This window comes from Uloborus diversus, chromosome 1, assembly GCF_026930045.1.
Source record: "Uloborus diversus isolate 005 chromosome 1, Udiv.v.3.1, whole genome shotgun sequence".
Lineage (NCBI taxonomy): Eukaryota > Metazoa > Arthropoda > Arachnida > Araneae > Uloboridae > Uloborus > Uloborus diversus.
This window is the reverse complement of record NC_072731.1, coordinates 78,855,579-78,874,606: the sequence shown is the minus strand read 5'-3', so window position 1 is coordinate 78,874,606 and position 19,028 is coordinate 78,855,579. Positions and strand designations below refer to the sequence as shown.

Genomic DNA, 19,028 nt, shown 5'->3' with positions numbered 1-19,028 from the left:
CTCTTAATTTTGAAGCTTGAAATTTTAAAAACGCAATTTTAGACAGTCTTTAGTGATGATAGGGGAATGAACGGTGCAGGGGACTCCGCGGATATTTGTAGAAACTGAAGCCTTAAAACGCGATAATGGCCATATTTATTGACCTTAGGGTAAGGAATGGAGCTCCGGGACTCTCCTCGAACCGTGTTTTTTTTTTTTTTTCTTTCTTTCTTTTTTTTTTTTTTAATAAACAGATATCAATTCTCCCCTCCCCCCTCAATTTTTCGAAATTGCAGTTCAAAAACGCATGTGTCGAAGTAGTCCTATATATCCTATATTTCCTATATTTTCAAAAAAAAAGCATCAAAATCGTCCTATATTTCCTATATTTTTCAAAAATGTCCTATATTTCCTATGTTCCCGTTTTATACCAAATATATCTTTTAAAAAGAACGGTAAATAAACTTTCTGACATCGGATTTTTCGCTGAAAGTACGTGCCCAAACGAATTTCAAATTAAAGAACTCAACTGACTAAATTCTGCTACAGGCATCATCTCTCATTGGCTACAGCAATGTGACGTCACTCTATAGTGGGTGGAGTTTCGAGAACTAATGCTGAAGTTGGTTTTAGAATTTTGCATTTGGGGGGGGGGGGGGCAACAGCCGTTTGTTTTGTTTTCCATCATGGTTTTCGTTTCCGTTGGTATAATTTTGCGTTCAGTGCATTTTCTGATCGGAATGTTCTAATTTTCTTTTTGCAATCTTTTCTTTTTGTGGAATTTTGGGATCGTGGAATGGTTAGTTCCTTATGATGTTAAAACGTAGTTTGTTGCAATAAGTATTATTATAATGGCAAAATCACATCGCTTAACAACATTTCGTGTGGAGCTGTTGAACCAGGAGGACATTAATTCTACAAATTTTGGTGCATGGTGCACTAAAGGAAAAGATGATTTTACCGCTTTTTGCCATTTTTGCAACTGATCAGTGCCCATAAGCAATAGTGGATTTTCGCAATTGAGGCAGCATGCTAAAACATTTAAGCATAAAGAAAACTCTGAAAAACGTCAGAAGGATCCTTCTCAAGCTCTGTTTGTTCTTAATACAAGTGGTAAAGGGTTCAGTTTAGATATAAAATCTAAGAGCAGTGAAATTAGTACTTGGGTCATGAGTAAGGAAGAAAAAATAAAAATTATCTTTGTTCAAATTTTGTTTAGGTATTTAGTCTATAAAGTACACCTTTTTCAAAAATTATTCTTTCAACTACAGGAAAGTCATTATAGATGTAAGGTATTTTGTTGAGGTTTTTTTTAAACAAAATCATTGATAAGAATAACTGAATAATATATGATATGTATTATTTCTTTTTTCATAGCAAAAATATTCATATAATGTGTCCTATATTTTTTGTGGAAAATGTCCTATGTGTGACAAGTCGGTCACTTCTACCCCTGAAAACGCAATTGTAGACAAACTTTGAAGATTTTTACAAGAGAAGGGGTTCTGGAGCTCTCCCCTGGAATTTTTTTCAAAACTGAAGTCCTAATAACTTAAACATAATATTCTATGACATTATGAGGAGGGGTTCAGAGACTATTCCCAGGGGTCGAAGTGGTCCTATATATCCTATATTTCCTATATTTTCAAAAAAAGTATGAAAATCGTCCTATATTTCCTATATTTTTGGAAAGTGTCCTATATTTCCTATATTCCTGTTTTTTATCCAATTTATTTCTTTAAAACAACAGTAAATAAACTACGGACTTCGGATTTTTCGTCGAAAGTACGTGTGCAAACGAATTTCAAATTAAAAAACTCAACTCACTAAATCCTGCAACAGGCATCTTCTCTCATTGGCTACAGCAATATGACGTCACTGAAGTGGGTGGAGTTTCGAGAACGAATTCTGAAGTTGGTTTTAGAATTTTGCGTTTGGCAACAGCAGTTTGTTTTGTTTTCCAGCGTGGTTTTTTTTTCGGTTTTTGTTTTCGCGGGTATATTTTTGTGTTCCGTGCATTTTCTGATCGGAATGTTCTGTCTTTTTGCAATCTTTTCTTTTTGTGGAATTTTATAGAACAAAATATCTGTATATTTGTGCTACGGCTGGAAATGACTGAGCTGGCGGTGTATTTCATGTAAAACATTGGTTATTTCCTGTTAGTTCTCAACACAAAGACGGTTTTTTTTATTTATATAAGCTATGTTTGTGACATAGCTTATATAAATAAATAAAAGCGTTTGTGACTATCCCTGCAAAAATTGTGAGTTGCTGTGTTAATTATCAATAAATTTCACTTTGTTCTTTTTTTTGTCTACAAATTACACTTTTTTCAAAATTTATTCTTTCAACTACAGGAAAGTCATTTCAGGTGTAGGTTATAATTTTGTTTGAGGGTTTTTTTTTTTTTAAAACAAAATCATTGATAAGAATAAATAAATAATATGTATGTATAATTTCTTTTTTCATAGCGAAACTATTCATATAATGTGTCCTATATTTGTCCTATATTTTTTGTGGAAAATGTCCTTGTGACAAGTAGATCACTTCTACCCCTGTATTCCACTTAAATTTTTCAAAATTGGCTGTTTCACAAAACCTATTTTTGATGATATTAAAGAAAGGCGGTTCGGGGACCCTTTCCCGAATATTTTCTGAAAATCAAGTTTTTAATACCTGATTGTAGGACCATAAGGAAAAACTTTAGAAATTGAAGCTTCAAGAAGGCAATTTTGAGCGATTTTCGAACGTAAAATTTTACGCAACGTTGCAAGGCATTCGGAGTTTAACATTGAAATTTTTACAAAATTAAAGATCTGGAAATGAAAGTTTAGATGTTCTCTATTGTTTTTGGCGGAAGGGGAAGGGGAATTCGGAGGGGAGAGACTTTTTTTATTTTCGGACGAACTTAAAAAAAAGAAGGAAAGAAATGGGGGGGCGGGGCAACTAGATGACCAATTAGCTGTAACAGTTAAAAAATTTTTAATTCAAAGATTTCTTTAAAAAATGAAATCAAGATTTACCCTAACATTATTATTATTTTTTTGAATTAAAATCTTTTCTGCCCTATTGTGTTTCTCAGATACGTTTTTAGAAGTTTCAAAGAGCAAAATGCTCTTTGACAAATAAATGACTTGTGTTAGTGATCGGCTGGCTTAGCGCCGATCTTTCTTGAAGGAAAAGTTGAGAATATTAGGATACACATTTCAGGGAAGAAATGAAACAAAGTAAATTTTTAGAAATATTTTCCGACCTCTCCTTCCCCTTCCACATATACAATCCATTTTTTTTCTAATTTCAAGCACACACTCACGCACAAAAAAGGGGGGGGAGGTGAATAAAAAGTTATAAATTATTGTCTGAAAAAAGTCAGGAGGCCCGGGCCCCCTCTGGCCCCTCCCACGAGCCGCCACTGCTTTTTACTTTAATATATTTGTGTCATTCCATATCAAATCGATCAAAAAAATAAGATTTTCAAGCTGACACTTTCAGATTTTTCTAAAATTTTGTACAGAGATAGTGTTTGGTAATAAAAGTAAAAACCCAAATTTTTAGATTTTTATTGCAAATATTCTTTGATTGGGGGTCATTACAAAAAATCGAATTTTGGTAGACAGAGTAGCTTTTGAACAAACATAACTTTTGTTCTAATTGCACTATATGCAAAAACTTGATACCGGTTTAAAGCTCTTAAAACGTGCTTTAAGATGATATATTACATGATAGAAAAATGCAATCTGAAATTTTGAAAGTCATTCAAAACTACCTTTGACCTTGAATATTTTCGAGAGTTATTATTTAAAAAACCTGAAAAAATATGTTTTATACACACTATATTGTGTTTCTTATTTGTGCCAAATTTTATGTTGGGACAATTAGGGGATCGGCTATAATTTAATGTTTCATGCAAAGGATGTTTGGCGATAAATTGAAAAATAATGATATAGCAACTTTTGGCAGACGATAAATTAGAAATGTATAACAATTTTAAAATGGCATTTGCTCTTTTTTAAATATTGTCTGCAGATTGACTTACAGATGCTGTTTTCCCTGCCTGCGATGGGGTGGTCCCGGGTTTGTATCCCGGCTTGGGCATGGATGTACTTTCTCTCTCCTGTCCTTGTCCTTTCTTTGTGTGAATGTGTTGTGCTGTAAATGGTTGCCTACCCTATTAACAGGTTCCTTTATGGTCAACTATGTATTGTGGAAGTGGAACCTCGCACCAAATTACAATACAGTTCCAAATGTGAAGCAGCGCACCCCAAATTGCCAGCGTTGCTAGTACAAGACACAGACCCGGCATATGCACATGCAGGGCCCGATTGGAGAAATCTGGCGGGGCCCTTTACAGAATGGTTGTACAAATTCGAGAAGTGCCGACTGATTTCCCTGATTCGGGCAAGGATTCGAAACTGCTGCAATTATCTGTCTTTCTTCAATTTCTACTTCACGTTTTATTTTTACTTGTTGTTTTCATACCAAATGAATGATTGAATTGCCACAGAAATAAGTAAATTTTTAGAACATAAAAAAAGTAGTGCTGAGAATCTTTATGCCCAATCACATGTGGTTGGTGCACGAGAAAATTGGTGTGTCAAAAGAAGTGTAGAGGTTATGGAACAGCCCCCCGATGCTGATTTTTTCTCCCCCCCCCTTTTTTTTGTTTTTTAAAATTGTACGGTATTATGGGATTTTATTATGGATGATTTAATAACCTCCAAAAAATGTAGAATATGGCCTCCAAAACCGGGACGGATGGCCACCGTAGAATTCCCTCTTCCAATTCAAAGTTTGGTTATCATGAAATAACATGAGAAAAATCCGTTTAGTTAGAATTTTGTTTTCACTTTCATGAAATTACTCCCCTCCCCCCCCCAGTAAAAAATCCTTTTTCTATCGATCATTATTGTGCAACTTTGAGAAGTAAGGTGACAAACTCCTTCACCGTTGGAAGTGAGTGGCCGGTTGCCCCCCCCCCCCATTACGAGCCGCCTATGTGTGCACTTTATAGCTTAGATGTAAAAGAAAATGCACCAAAAATTTACCAGACGTCTTTAGGATGTCAGATCTAGAACAGAATTGCAAGGAACGGGGGAACTCTTCTTGGAAATTTTTTGAAATTAAAGTCTAAAAATGCAGTGTTGCTACGGAGATGAAGTTTGGTGGGGTTGGGGGGACGTAGAGGTCAGATAAATCACCTACGGTCCTGTGGAAGAGTCTTCAAAGCTGATGACCAAAATCGCAAATTTGGACAATTTTGTGTAAGAAAGGGAGAGACGGAGATTCTCTGCCTACCGAAAGGTGATGTTTGATAAAAATGAAGAACAAAGGAATTTGGTAATCTGCGGCTAACTTTCAAAATCGAGGACTTGAAGGCGCAATTTTAGACTATCATTGGTAACATTAGGGGATTCAGAGAGTCTTCGAAAATTTTTCGATATTGAAGTGTTAAAAACTCAATTTTACACCTTGTTTGATAACAATAGAGAAAAGGGAGGAGATCAATCCCGGAATTGTTTTCGAAACTGAAATCAATTTTATGGCTATCTATGGGGAAGGAATGGTACAAGGGTTTTCTCGTGGTAGTATTTTCTAAAAGGGAAATTTTTAGCTATTGTGCTGATGCTAAACAAAGGGGACATTAGTTAGGTAAAAGGTTTCAGAGACCTTCCCCATGAAATATTTCAAAATTTAAATCTTAAAAACACTGTTTTAGGCTACCTTTGGAGACATTAAAGGAGAAGAAGGGAAGAAATTTCGTGAAATTTCTGAATCTTCTTTCCTTGGAAATCCTTTAAAATTGAAAACTGAGTGATGAAATTTTAGTCATTTTTTTGTGATTAAGTTGGGAAAGGGTGAGAGTGTTTGAGTAACCTTCTCCTAAATTTTTTGAAATAGAAATCTTAAAAACGCATCTTCAGTCACGTTAGGAAAAATGTAAATGTTTGGTGGCTGCCTCAAGAAATTTTTTGGCCTTGAAGATTTAAAAACCAAATTTTATTCTATATATATAAACGTTAGAAGATGAATGGCAATTTGCGTTCTTGAGACTTGTCATGGAGATGTGTGACGCGTATTGAGCAAGCAGTATTTGAAGTTTATCATTTATTTGTTTATTTTTCAGAATTGCATCTACTAATTGTGTATTAAAGAAATTGTCATTGCTGCTGACTTTTAAGATGTTTTATCAACACAAATAAAGGAAGTAAAAAGAAAAAAGTAAATATATAAATGAAATAAATCAAAAAGATAGCTTTGGAAATTTGCGAATTTTCGGAGTCTCGGGTAAAGATCCGCATTGCACATGTGATAGTAAGATCCTGATATAGGGGCCCTTGACCCTTACATTATTGTAGACCGTATACTTTGCTGATAGTCATTAAAAATTTTGTACTTTTGTTCCCCACACCCTAGTTCCTTTCTCTTGACCGAAAGTTATAGGGTATAGCGGGTACGGCCTTAGATATGGATTTAAAAATGTTCATCTGGCTATATGTTTTTTTTCTGGAAATTTATTTAAGACTAGTAGTTTTGGACATATATTTGCTAACTTTAATAGGGATGCTGTCTCATGAAACTCCCCCTACTCCCTTAATCGCAATGAAAGTAGCTCCGTATCCAAAGATTAAATATCAGATAAGCATAGGGATGACTGGGGATACTTGATCTCTAGGGATACTTGATCCCATAGCCAAAAATGTACCAATATCATTAAATAGAGATTTGAAACCTTTCAATTATATTAAAGTTATACTTGTACATAAAAACTGGCAACATTTTTTTTTTTTTTCAGCCATTTTGTTTCAGTTCAAGAAAATATCATCTTAATGTATCAAGGGAAACTTTTTTTAGGAAAGCATTCCAAAGTTGACATTATCCGTAAAATAAAACTTGAAAAAAATTCCGAAGTGTAATGTTAAAGCATAGACTGTCTTTAAGGGGTCTAAGGACCTTTAATCTTCAGAATTTAACTTTCTGGAAAAGATACATGTTATGCAAAATTTAATTCTGAACAATTCAATACCTTATTTATTACCATACGCAAACAGTTTTTTCAAACTATCGTAAAATGCGTAAACTTTCCCCACAGAGATTTATGTTAAGAGTAGCTGTTTAGGCCTCTTTTTCTCAGGTGCCGGTTTCTTGTTTTGTGTGCTTGATATCTCAGAAAGTTTCTTATATTTTCGTAAAACTTTTCGTGCATGTTTGTCTGGTTTATTGTTATGATCTGAACCTAAATTTTAACTACAAATGAGAGTTAATATTTAAAAAAAAATTCTTTTTTGCCCAAAATTTTGGAAAATTTTGATAACTAATAGAATTTCAAAAAAATAAATAAATAAATAAATAAATAAAATAAAATAAAAAATAAATTAATAAATAAATAAAAAAATAATAAATTTAATTTCAAAAAAAATAAATAAAATAAAATAAAAAATAAATAAATAAAAAATTAATAAATTTAAGTTCAAATCATAAAAATAAACCAGACAAACATCCATTAAAAGTTTTACGAAAATATAAAAAAAAATTTCTGAAATATCATGCACACAAAACAAGAAACCGGCGAAATTGGCACCTGAGAAAAAGAGGCTTAAACAGCTGCTGTTAACATAAATCTCTATGGGGAAAGGTTGCGCATTTGCATGATAACTTGAAAAGTTTTTTGCGTATGGTAATAAATAAGTATCAAATTGTTCACAATTAAATCTTGCATAGCATATATTTTTTCCAGAAAGTCGAAAATTCTGAAGATTAAAGGTCCTTAGACCCCTTAATAATTAAGACATATTTTTAGTAAATTGCCACTGATTGTTAATAATAGAACAGGTATGTTTGTAAAAATCACATATTAGGGATACTTGATCCCTCTGTTTAGAGGGATACATGATCCCAGGGATCAAGTAGCTATATAACAATACAGACACAATGAAAACAATATAAACGTTAAGCAATAAATAAATACCTTTGTACCGAGAAATAACAGGAAATATCCAACATTGTTTAGCACGTTGTTTACTTAGTTGACATTAATTTTAAACATTCAAAACCATGTCAACATGACAAAATTTATCATAGTTTGAGTGATAGATTTAAACAATTACTACAGTAAATATGCTAGATAATTAAAGTATCAGTTTGCACTTTGTAACCCACATAACACCTCAAACATCTAAATATAAACTAACTCTACTGATAAATTATGTTCTGATCAGCCAAATGAGCTTGAACAAGTTGAAATAGATGTCAAATCTTTGTTTGAAAGAAAAAAAAAATATTTTGCTATAGTTAGATTTACAACAGAAAAGTGAGTTGCCCATTATGAAGACCCATTAGCGGATAGAATGCAAAGTTGGATTTCTAGAGTTTGAAATAAGTTTTCTGAAGCGAAAAGGTAACATGCTTAATCAATCTTTTTTTCCTGAAAAACTGACAAAATGGGTTATGCTGCACACATCCAGTTGGGTTGAGCAGAACTTTAAGAACTAGAACAAATGAATTGTTTTCATTTGACCTTTCAGATTTTGAAAACATATAAGCTAGACTTTCTTTTTTATAAGTACACTGATACTTACATTTTTCTTCCCTCTTTTTAAAAATTAATTTAGTTGGTGAAACTCTTAATTTTATTATTGCAAGACAAGAAGCAAATAAGATGATTTTTAGGCTTATCATCCTTTTTTCTTAAATTTGTTGTAATTTTAGCTTCATTACGCTACTTTTAAAAAATTGTTAGTTTTATTTATAAAATATAGTAATTTTTTTTGTTCACAACTGCATTGGATAATAAGTAACTGATCAAAAGCATTATAAGTTCATGAAAGTTGTGTACATTTTTTTTACCAATGTCTAGTGAACTTCGAAACTATGTTATTTTTTGTTCACTTTATTATAATGTAATAAAGAAAATTAGAAATTAGTGTTATTTTTTAGAAACATTACATAGAAAACTAAAATCCATCAATAAATTGCCGATCTAATGAAATGTCTATGTATTTTCTCAGTGGGATCAAGTATCCCCCATGAAGGGGTCATGTATCCCTTGATGTGGGGATACATGATCCCTTTATGAAATTTTTGAAAAAAAATATTTTACCAAAACTTTTTGTTTAATTTCAACTAAAAAAAATAGTGTCAAAGAGAAGAAAAAATTACCTTTGTTCACGTATTAAAAAAAAAAAAAAAAAACTGATAATTTGCAGCAGAGAAAAAAAATTTAAAACTGAATTGGGGGGTTTTAAGTATCCCCAGCCACCCCGATTTTCATTAATGTCAGCTAAGTTCATTTGAACTTTTTATTTCCTTTAGTTTCTTATTTATTTTTGTGAGGAAAGCACATATTTTTTTAGAGCAGTGCCCCTGCTGGCGCACAGCCCCATTGGGCTCTTTTGCTCTAATCGGCTTAAGGCTGGCTCTGACAAGACAAAAACAACAAGGTTCTCATCCCGATAAGTTGAATCAACTTTTTAGTTGATTCAACTTTTCGGCACATTGCCAAGCATGCACTCTACGCACGAGTAAATTTGTTGAGGCAACTTGGTTCAGTTTTAACAATGTTGTGGGGTATTTTTAGAAGAAAAATTGAATCTACAAAGTTGTCTCGTGAAAGCACAATGGAATACTCTAGCCAATGAGTTAACAAGCAACTGTTTTGAAAAGTTGATTCAACCAACCGCCTCATGTTTATAAAGTCCTAATAGAATGCTACAAGCAATAAGGTGCTTTTCGAACTTTCTTTACCTAAACATGTTATTGCATTGCAGGTTTAGTCTGTTGTAAGCAAAGTCGATCCAAACTTTTAATTTTTAGGATGTCAGAAATTCTTAATTTGCTGAATGGAACTTTAAATTTTGCCGAATGATCATAATTTTGCCAAAAAGAACCCCAAATTTTGCTGAATGATGATAATTTTGCTGAATCATCAGGCAAAATTTGTTGAATAAGGACATTTTTGGAAGCTCATATTGGCCTCCCTTGACCTTCCATCGGGCACACCTGGTTGTACTTCTTTTCATCTGCCATAACATTGTGTGCGTGAAGACTTGAGACCAGTTTTTACTCGTGCAGAAACTGGAAGGAGACATAAAATTGCAGAAGCAGAAAGCAACCTAGCAAAGCATTGTCAAGAAGAAATATATTCAAGTCAAGTTTGACTGCATGGAAACCTTGTATAGCTTTTTTATGTAATCTACTCGTTGTACATCACATTGAATGAATTTTTCATTTTTCTAATGTTGTATTATCAGCATGATTATGATACATTTGGGCACACATATTTGACTATCAATTGATGGCAATTGATTTTTGGCCACTCGGAGTAACATTTAAGTTTAAAATTATGCATGATCCCAGTGTTGTCCCAACATGAAATTTGCCACAAATAAAGAAAAATTCTATTTTTGTATCATGTAATATATTATTTTAAAGCTCTTAATGTAAACTTTCAAAATATATAAAGTTCAAGTTTCTCAGGTAGGTCCATCAGGTAGGTAGCAAAACCAGAAAGCTTTCGAATCGTTAAAAATTTCTATATTTGAAAAAATCAAAAAGTTTAAAAAATCTTTATGAGAATGCAATGTTTGAGAATAGAATTTTCAAAGAAACATTTGAATTGCAGTTATTGGAGATGTGTTTTGTGGGTATAAATTGAGCTTGAAGCAGTTGATTCTCTATTTAAGGATTTTCAAGGGACCACAAAAAATCTTCCTTAAATAGAATGCTTCTAAAACAACAGTGGAGTATCCGGGACTGTGAAAAGTTATCTTTGAAGAGACAGTTTTTAAGAGGGTCGTCAAACAGAAAACAAAGTGTAATGAAAGAAAGAAAGAAAAATCAGGCTATTGTGAAAAATAAATAAATAAAATAATATGATAAATAAACTTGGATGGCTAACTTAAGCACTGTAATATGCAGTCCTTTGTTGCAACAAACTGATTTTAATAGTGTAGTTAATCCTTAAGTTGCTTTTTTATGCACACTTAAAGGGAAAGTGCGGCAGCAAAACGTTTTTAAAATATTTTCTTTAGTGTTCACCTTTACATATTGATATTTTTACTTTAAATCAATTAATGTTGCTAATATTGTCATCTCAGACGAACCGTAAGACATCTAATCCCAGAAACAACAGTAAGATATCCTACTATTGCTCTGAGGCAGCGATAATTACTAAGAAACTAATGTGTGGGGTTAAAAGTTAGAATGAATTGCCTTTGCTTTGTAGACACCCACCTGAAATAGATATTATGTTTATTGATATTATTGTCTTGGAAAAAAATGTCTGTTTGAAATTTTCAGTGGTCTCTTAAGCTTGTTTTAATGAATAATTTTTGTCCTTTTTTAGCCTCAAAAACAACAAACATCTGATTTTTCTGAGGCTATAGTTGAAACTCCCAAATTCCAGAAACCAGATAATTCAAATAGATTTTGGTCATATTTAGAGGAATATTGGGCCGAAATTTCTCAAGATGACATTACAGTATGTTTGTTTCTGTGTATTATTTTGTTGCACTTTTCAGATATTCGATATTTTTGAGAGCTAAAGTATTGAACAGCTGTTTAACCATCCTATTTTCTTTATACTATTTTATATCTGTAATATGTACCATACTATTGAATGGGTTAACTTTGCCAGCATAGGTTGAGATTGTGTCACATTATATGTACCAAAACCAATATAGTGAGGCTAAGTTAAGTGACACGAAAGATGAAGCTATGTATAGGACATTAATTTGTAAAGTTTACTTGTTCATTGCATTTTTTTATAACAAATTATTGTGGGGGAGCAAGGACGCCCATATGGGGGGGGGGGAGGGCAAGTGGGGGCTCAAGCCTCCATTTTTGAAATTAGAACTTCCTTGCTTTTAGTACTTTTTTCTTTGCAAAAATGTAAAAACATTTCTTCTCCAGCAATCAATGAATAAATTATTAAAAATGTCAAATTTTAATAACTCTAATCTGTGCTGAAATCGGTTTCTATGGGGAAAATATCCTGCTAAACCATAGGGAACATATCTGAGCCCCCCCCCCTTAAAATTTGCGTATGGGCGCCCTTGTGGGGGAGTAGAAAAAAGTGAAGGTAGACTCAATCTCTTTAAAAGACGATCCCCTGGGGTTCATCAACAGAAGTCCTGACCACTATAAAGTTATACACTGGTGTAAGAATTTAAGGTAAGAGAATTTTTAGATTCGGTCTATTATCTCCAGAACTACTGGACCGATTTTCATGAAATTTGGTATGTACATACATTAAAACCATACAAAACAAATAACCACCAAAAATTTAAAATACACACACATAATCATAAAAAACACTCGTTAAAGTCGAATGGTAGGAAATAGCTGTTGCAAAATTGAACAAAAAAATGGTTTAGTAGGTGGTATAGTCCCCTCTAACAGACATATAGGCCTCACAGTGTGACTTCATACTTGAAATGAAGCAGTTTATGGGATCCTAGAGCAATTTTTTCCACTACTTCATTAACGCTATTCTCAGGCTATGGAGGGTCCTCAGAGGGGTGTTGCGAGTTGCGATGGCCCTACCGAAAGAGTCCCAGACATGCTCTATAGGGTTGGAGTCTAGGGTCATTCCATGTCAAGTGATCCAAAGTTTTTTCCCTCACCTTTTTGTATTTATTTGAAATTTGGCTCATCAATTGTACCCTTTGAGGTAATCAAAAGTCCAAATTTTTAGATTTTTATCTCTATTATTTTTTTATTTATGACTCTTTGATTTTTCGAAAAACCCTCTTTTTTTCATGGATGCTTGAACATAAAATGGACGATAATTCAGCACCAAATATAGATAGAAAGATTTTCTGAAAAGCATTTTAAGGTATATTAGTTGCTGTTTAATGGGATATGCAACATGACTGATTTCAAAAAGTTTTTAATTTTTAAAAAATGAAAATTAAATTTTAAATTTAAATTTCTCAGAAAAGGTATAATGAATTTTGTTTTAAAAATTCTCAAAAATTTGTGTGCATTTTAACTTTATTTGTGCAAAGTTTCAAGTTGGGATCTCAATGGGATCATATTTTTATGATTTTTTGAATTAAATTTGACTTATGAAATGATGACATTTTTCAGATTTTAACTAGTTAAATATGGGGTTATCTTACTGGGAATGGTCTAGTAAGCAGTAATTGATCATGACTATGCTTGAAATGAGCTGACATGAATTTGTAGATTGGTCCCCCCCCCCCTCCTCCACCACACAACCACTTTTTATCTTTTTTTTATTTTTTGAAAACTGTATTAAAAAAAAAGGCACGTAAGATTTATAATCATAATAAACTGGGACGCACGCTGCTAAACAACAGTCGTGACTAAGGCTTATAAATGGGGGGGGGGATAAAGACTAAAAGTCAGAAAAACTTTAATAGACAAATAGAACCACTCATTTGAAGCTTTTTTTTTCTTTCGGAAAGTGGGACGGTAGGGGGAAAGAAGAGGGAGAGGGTAGCAATCTGAAATGAAGCTTAACAACATGAAAGGTTATACTCAAACTAGGAATATTTGTTTGATCTATAACTGCTTTTAATATATGTATAAATAGATCTCGCTGCACTGCTCTCCTTTACAACTGAAATTAAAAAGAAAACTAGCATTAAAGAAAAGAAAAAAAAAACAGTTGCAGCCCTAATGTTGTAGAAAGACAGTTTTATGCGGACAGACATATGATCTGATACTTAAATTTATTTTTAGTTTAGTGTGAAAAGAATGGAACAATGAAACAACACGGGGAGAAACATTCCTATTTTGCTATGATCTTGGGGCAAACTATTTCTTTCCTCCCTCCAAAATTGAAAGTTGGTGCTGGGGTAGGGGATGGAATGAATCAAAACTTTCCTTATCAGATAGTGAATTAATCAATTACACTTTGTGAAGTTCGCATTTAAAAAGAAACACTTGTTCTGAAAAAAAAAGCATCAACTGAGGCATGTGATATAGCGTTAATCGTATGTGTGGGTGGGCGGGGGGGGGGGGGGGGGTAATGTACTTCGTTGCTTTAAAGAAGAACATTTACCAGCTTTTAATGTTTTCTATTCATTTTGTTTTATTTTATTCATATATTTATATTTTACATTTTGAAAATAGCTTTGAAAAAATAATAATAAAAGTAATGGTGCGGGGGGGGGGGGGGGGCTTTTCTTGCTTTAAAGAAAAACATTTACCAACTTTTAATAAGTTTACTATTTTTTTTGGTTATTTATTTATTTATTTATTTTTTACATTTTGAAAAGTTTCGAAAAAAAAATTAAAAGTTGTGGTGGTGGTGGTGGGGGGGGGGGAGGGGTTACCAATCTACAAATTCATGTCAGCTCATTTCAAGCATAGTCATGATCAATTACTGCTTACTAGACCATTCCCAGTAAGAGAACCCCATATTTAACTGTTTAAAATCTGAAAAATGTCATTATTTTGTAAGTCAAATTAATTCAAAAAATCATAAAAATATGATCCCATTGAGATCCCAACTTGAAACTTTGCACAAATGAAGTTAAAATGCACACAAATTTTTAAAAATTTTTAAAACAAAATTCATTATACCTTTTCTGAGAAATTTAAATTTCATTTTTTAAAAATTAAAAATTTTTTCAAATCAGTCATGTTGCATATCCCATTAAACAGCAATATACTTTAAAATGCTTTTTAGAAAATCTTTCTATCTATATTAGGTGCTGAATTATCGTCCATTTTATGTTCAAGCATCCATGAAAAAAGAGGGTTTTTCTAAAAATCAAAGTGGCATAAATAAAAAAATAATAGAGATAAAAATCTAAAAATTTGGAATTTTGATTACCTCAAAGGGTACAACCAATGAGCCAAATTTCAAATAAATACAAAAAGGTGAGGGAAAAAATTTCCCAAATTTTGGATCACTTGACATGGAATGACCCTCTAGAGATTGCCTTGACCAATCCATCCAGGGAATATCCTCCCGTCCAGAAATTCGTAGACCAGAAGAGCTCTATATGGATTTGCGTTAACATCCATTAAAATTAGCTCAGGGCTAGCATTGCCCCACAAGAGGTGAGCAGAGAGTTCCAAGATCACATCCCTATGCCTCGCAACTGTCACAGAGCCTCTCTCAAAAACATGGAGGGGTGTGCGGCCATCCAACATGATGTCTGCCCAGACCGCCAAACCACCGCCTCCATAATGGTCGATTTTGCGGATATTGGAGGGTAGGTAGCGGGTTCCTATTTCTATCCAAATGAACATAGGACAATAATAGTCAGTTAAGATGAACGGGGACCCGCTATCAACCTCCAATATCTGCAAAATCGACCATTATGGCGGTGGTGGTTGGCGGTTTGGGCAGACATCATATTGGATTGCCGCGCACCCCTCCATGTCTTTGAGAGAGGCTCTGTGACAGTTGCAAGGTATAGGGATGTGGTCTTGGAACCCTCTGCTCACCTCTTGAGGCGCACTGCTAGCCCTGAGCTGATTTTAATTTATGTTAACGCAAGTCCATATAGAGCTCTTCTTGTCGACGAATTTCTGGAAGGGAGGACAATCACTGGATGGATTGGCCAAGCAGATCTCCAGGCTCTAATCCAATAGAGCATGTCTCGGACGATCTAGGGAGAGCAATTGCAACTCGCAACGCCCCTCCGGGGATCCTACATAGCCTGAGAACAGTGTTGTTGAACGAAATGAAACAATTGTCCCAGGATCCCATAAACGACTTCATTTCAGATATAGAGTCACACTGCAAGGCCTATGTGTCTGTTAGAGGGACCATACCCCCTACTAACCCATTTGTTTTGTTCAATTTTGCAACCGCTGTTTCATACCATTCTACTCTAACGAGTGTTATCTATGATCATGCTTGTGTGTATTTTAAATTTTGGGTGGCTATTTGTTTTGTATTGTTTCACAGTATGTACATACGAAATTTCATTAAAATTGGTCCAGTAGTTCTGGAGATAATAAACGAAATCTAAAAATTCTCTTAATTTCTTACACCAGTGTATATAAGACCTCTTTTGGAATCTGGCCGAAAACTACTGGTCACTGCATCTACAAGCTGAAGGGAAAAGGCACACCAAAGTCAAAACAAAAGCCCTAAGACTCATTACCTCAGCAATCAACACCTTGTACTGCCTTGAAAATTCAGTCAAGACTTGAGCCTTTGCGCTTTCGTAGGGTAAAACAGCTACTTAAACATTTTGGAAAGTGCAAAAGACTCCCTTTGAGCATTGGCAGCAGCTTGTGTCTGCTAAAAAACGACTGAAAAGAACTCTCACCAATCATTCTTTATTATGCTGATGACGTCATGACTAAATAAAAAAGATAAAAACTCTGTGCCAGCTTTTTTGTCTTAATAAAAGATTACCTCCTGCTATTAGAATTCTGCTTTCAAATGTCTATTAACACATTGACTGCCACAGCAATTTTCAGAAATCTGGCACAAAATGACAATTTGATTTCATCACATGTCATAAAAAACTCTAATTCTAGTGCATAGTTGTCATCAAAAAGCATAAGATATGAAAACTACTTACTGAAATAAGAAACAGCTTCCGACAAAGCCATGTTGTATACGTACCCAAGCAAAAAAAACATTGAAAAAAGCGTTATTTCTGTCCAGCCTGTAAAGACAAGCCAGCCCTTTGTGTGGAAGATTGTTTTCAGAAGTTCAACAAACAATAAAAGAGCATTTGAATTAATTATTATAATTACATTTCTTGTTCAATTTTTAATAAATTTTCTGTCAGTGCAAGCCAGCATTGATTTTTGTTCTTTTCCCAGAAGCCATCTACCAATATCAGCTCTAATATATTCTGAGTGTAATTGTAGCTGCACAAAAATGGCAAATAAGCAAGTAGGAGATTACTCATAGTTGTCTTCTTAGAAAAGAATGCAATCTAGGAGTTATCTCATAGTTGGTAGCCAAAGTGTTAATGTCCAAGAAAAGAAAAGAAGAAATTACATCTTTTCTTCTTGTTCATACACTTGAAACTATTGCGAATGATTACCAAAATAAACCTTTCTTTCATATCCCTATACTCATGGTTCGTCCATGGGGGGAATCCTGGTTGATTCTTCAGCTGGAGCTAATTTTTATTGCAAACGCTTATTTGAGGGCTGATGTCCAGTTGAATTTAGTGCCCCAAATTTTGGAACTGAATGTGGTTGATTGAACAGGCTGCTCGCCATCTATACAGCTGTACTTCTCCTCTCAAAAAGGTAGTCTTCCTTGTTTGACTCTCAGTCCGCCATTCTTTCCCTTTGCTCTTTTCAAGAAGAGGAGTCAGAGCGCGTTAATGATATGAGATCAATAGTTGAGGAACTCATCAGGGATGGCTAGGAGAAGATCTATGAAATTAACAAGAAAGTTAACTGGCCTTTGCAACCCCCCCCCCCCAAAAAAAAAACTGATTAGAATTTTAACAACTTTTTAAAAATTTGTCAGATAAACTTCAAACCGCTTTTGTGTATATGTATATGAATGTTTTCAATAACTATAGTTAATGTCCCTATGTTTCTAGACCTTGGAAGATTGGCTTAAAGTACATGACCATGACTCTGAGTACCAAACTATTCCCCCTCTGGGTGAGCATTATACAAGCAAATGGATTGATGAGGACCTCTTTGAAGAAATGAAAGAAGGTTAAGTATTTTGTGTCTTTCCAATGCAAAGTCTTATTTATTAGGGAATGTAATCACTAAAATGTTTTTGATATCAAAGTAAAGTTTCTGAATCATAATACTAAATTTTCTTTTTCTCTTACCAAATATGTGTAGTATGTTCTTTGCAGGTTTTAACAAAAAATACAATTTTATAAAAAGCTCTTAATTTTACTGTGTAATATATTGGTCGTCTTTTGCTTTTCAACCATTTTGTGTAACCTTTTTCTTTTTTCTTGATTCATAATCCATTCCAGTGAAACCGCTTAAAAGAAGTTCTTGTAAAATAAACTTATTTTGAAAGTTTTTCTTTTTCCAAATGTATGTTTCATTTCATGTCAACTTTTAAATTTCTCAGTATTTTCTTTATAATCATTATGATGTTGTTTCTTTATTCCATTTTATCTTGTATTAGATTAAAGTAATGTTTGTGCAGAAGAAAAATCAACTGATTTGCTTTTTATATGAAAATAGAAAATTTTTGGTTGCACTCTTTATAGCGTTTATCTTTTTGTCTTTTACCTTATATTTCAACTAGAATATTTCTGAAATTCATTGGCGCATTAATGTTGTCTCAAAATTGTGACTTAGTAATCTCAGCTTCAATCAGAAGCTGAGATTTTAACCAGAAGACATTTGCATCCAGCTCTGTTAGTGTGGGTTTTCAGACTGAGAAACCCATTACAAGGATGAAACTGCAGTCTCTGGACGCCATAACTGGTCTGTTGGTATATTGCATGTGGTAACAAATTGTTTGCACTGAAACAATAGCCTGATTCATATAAAATTTTCACATTTCAGATTCATTTGTGAATTGCAATTCAAGTGTCAAAAATTAGCTTTTTTTCCTCCTTAGGTTCTAAATCTGCAGAATGTCCCAAAGGTTTTGTTGATGAAAACTATTCAAACTGTGCAGAAAAAGCTGAATTGCTTGCAAAAGCAAAAGAAGAATGGTAATTACAGGGTCAAAATATAATTATGTTTATCTATTCTTAGATTTATTTTCTGAAGTTCAAACTTTTAAATACAGTTAACTCCCGATTGATTATCAGTGGGAAAGGGTGACACAATAACCGCGGATAAATGAATTTTGCAATAACCTGCGAAATTGGGAAACTGCGATCTAGTGTATGAAATGGCTTTAAAAAAAGCAACAACAATCACATGAATAACTACAGCTAAAAACAATAACCCAACATATGTAAAAAATATGTGAAAGCTGAAAAAATATTGCTCATTATTGCGAACAGATTAACTAAAACAGATAAAACTAGGGAACACCAAAAATGTATAGGGGAGGGGAATTTTTTGAACAAAACTGGTCTGATCACACATAAGTTACATACATAAGTAGTTTGGATTCAAAAATCATTGAGCAGTGTATATCTAAAAAAATCCGGTTTCAACTA

At 33.5% G+C, this 19,028-nt stretch overlaps 1 protein-coding gene across 1 annotated transcript in view; it reads left to right on the top strand.

The window, feature by feature from the left end:
- LOC129230604 (transcriptional adapter 3-like) overlaps positions 1–19,028 on the top strand; it is a 55,155-nt gene that overhangs the window by 4,734 nt on the left and 31,393 nt on the right. Inside the window, exons 4-6 of the mRNA XM_054865021.1 lie at positions 11,321–11,455; positions 17,481–17,601; positions 18,476–18,572. Of these exons, the coding sequence (XP_054720996.1) occupies positions 11,321–11,455; positions 17,481–17,601; positions 18,476–18,572 (353 nt within the window). The remainder of the gene's footprint in view (positions 1–11,320; positions 11,456–17,480; positions 17,602–18,475; positions 18,573–19,028) is intronic.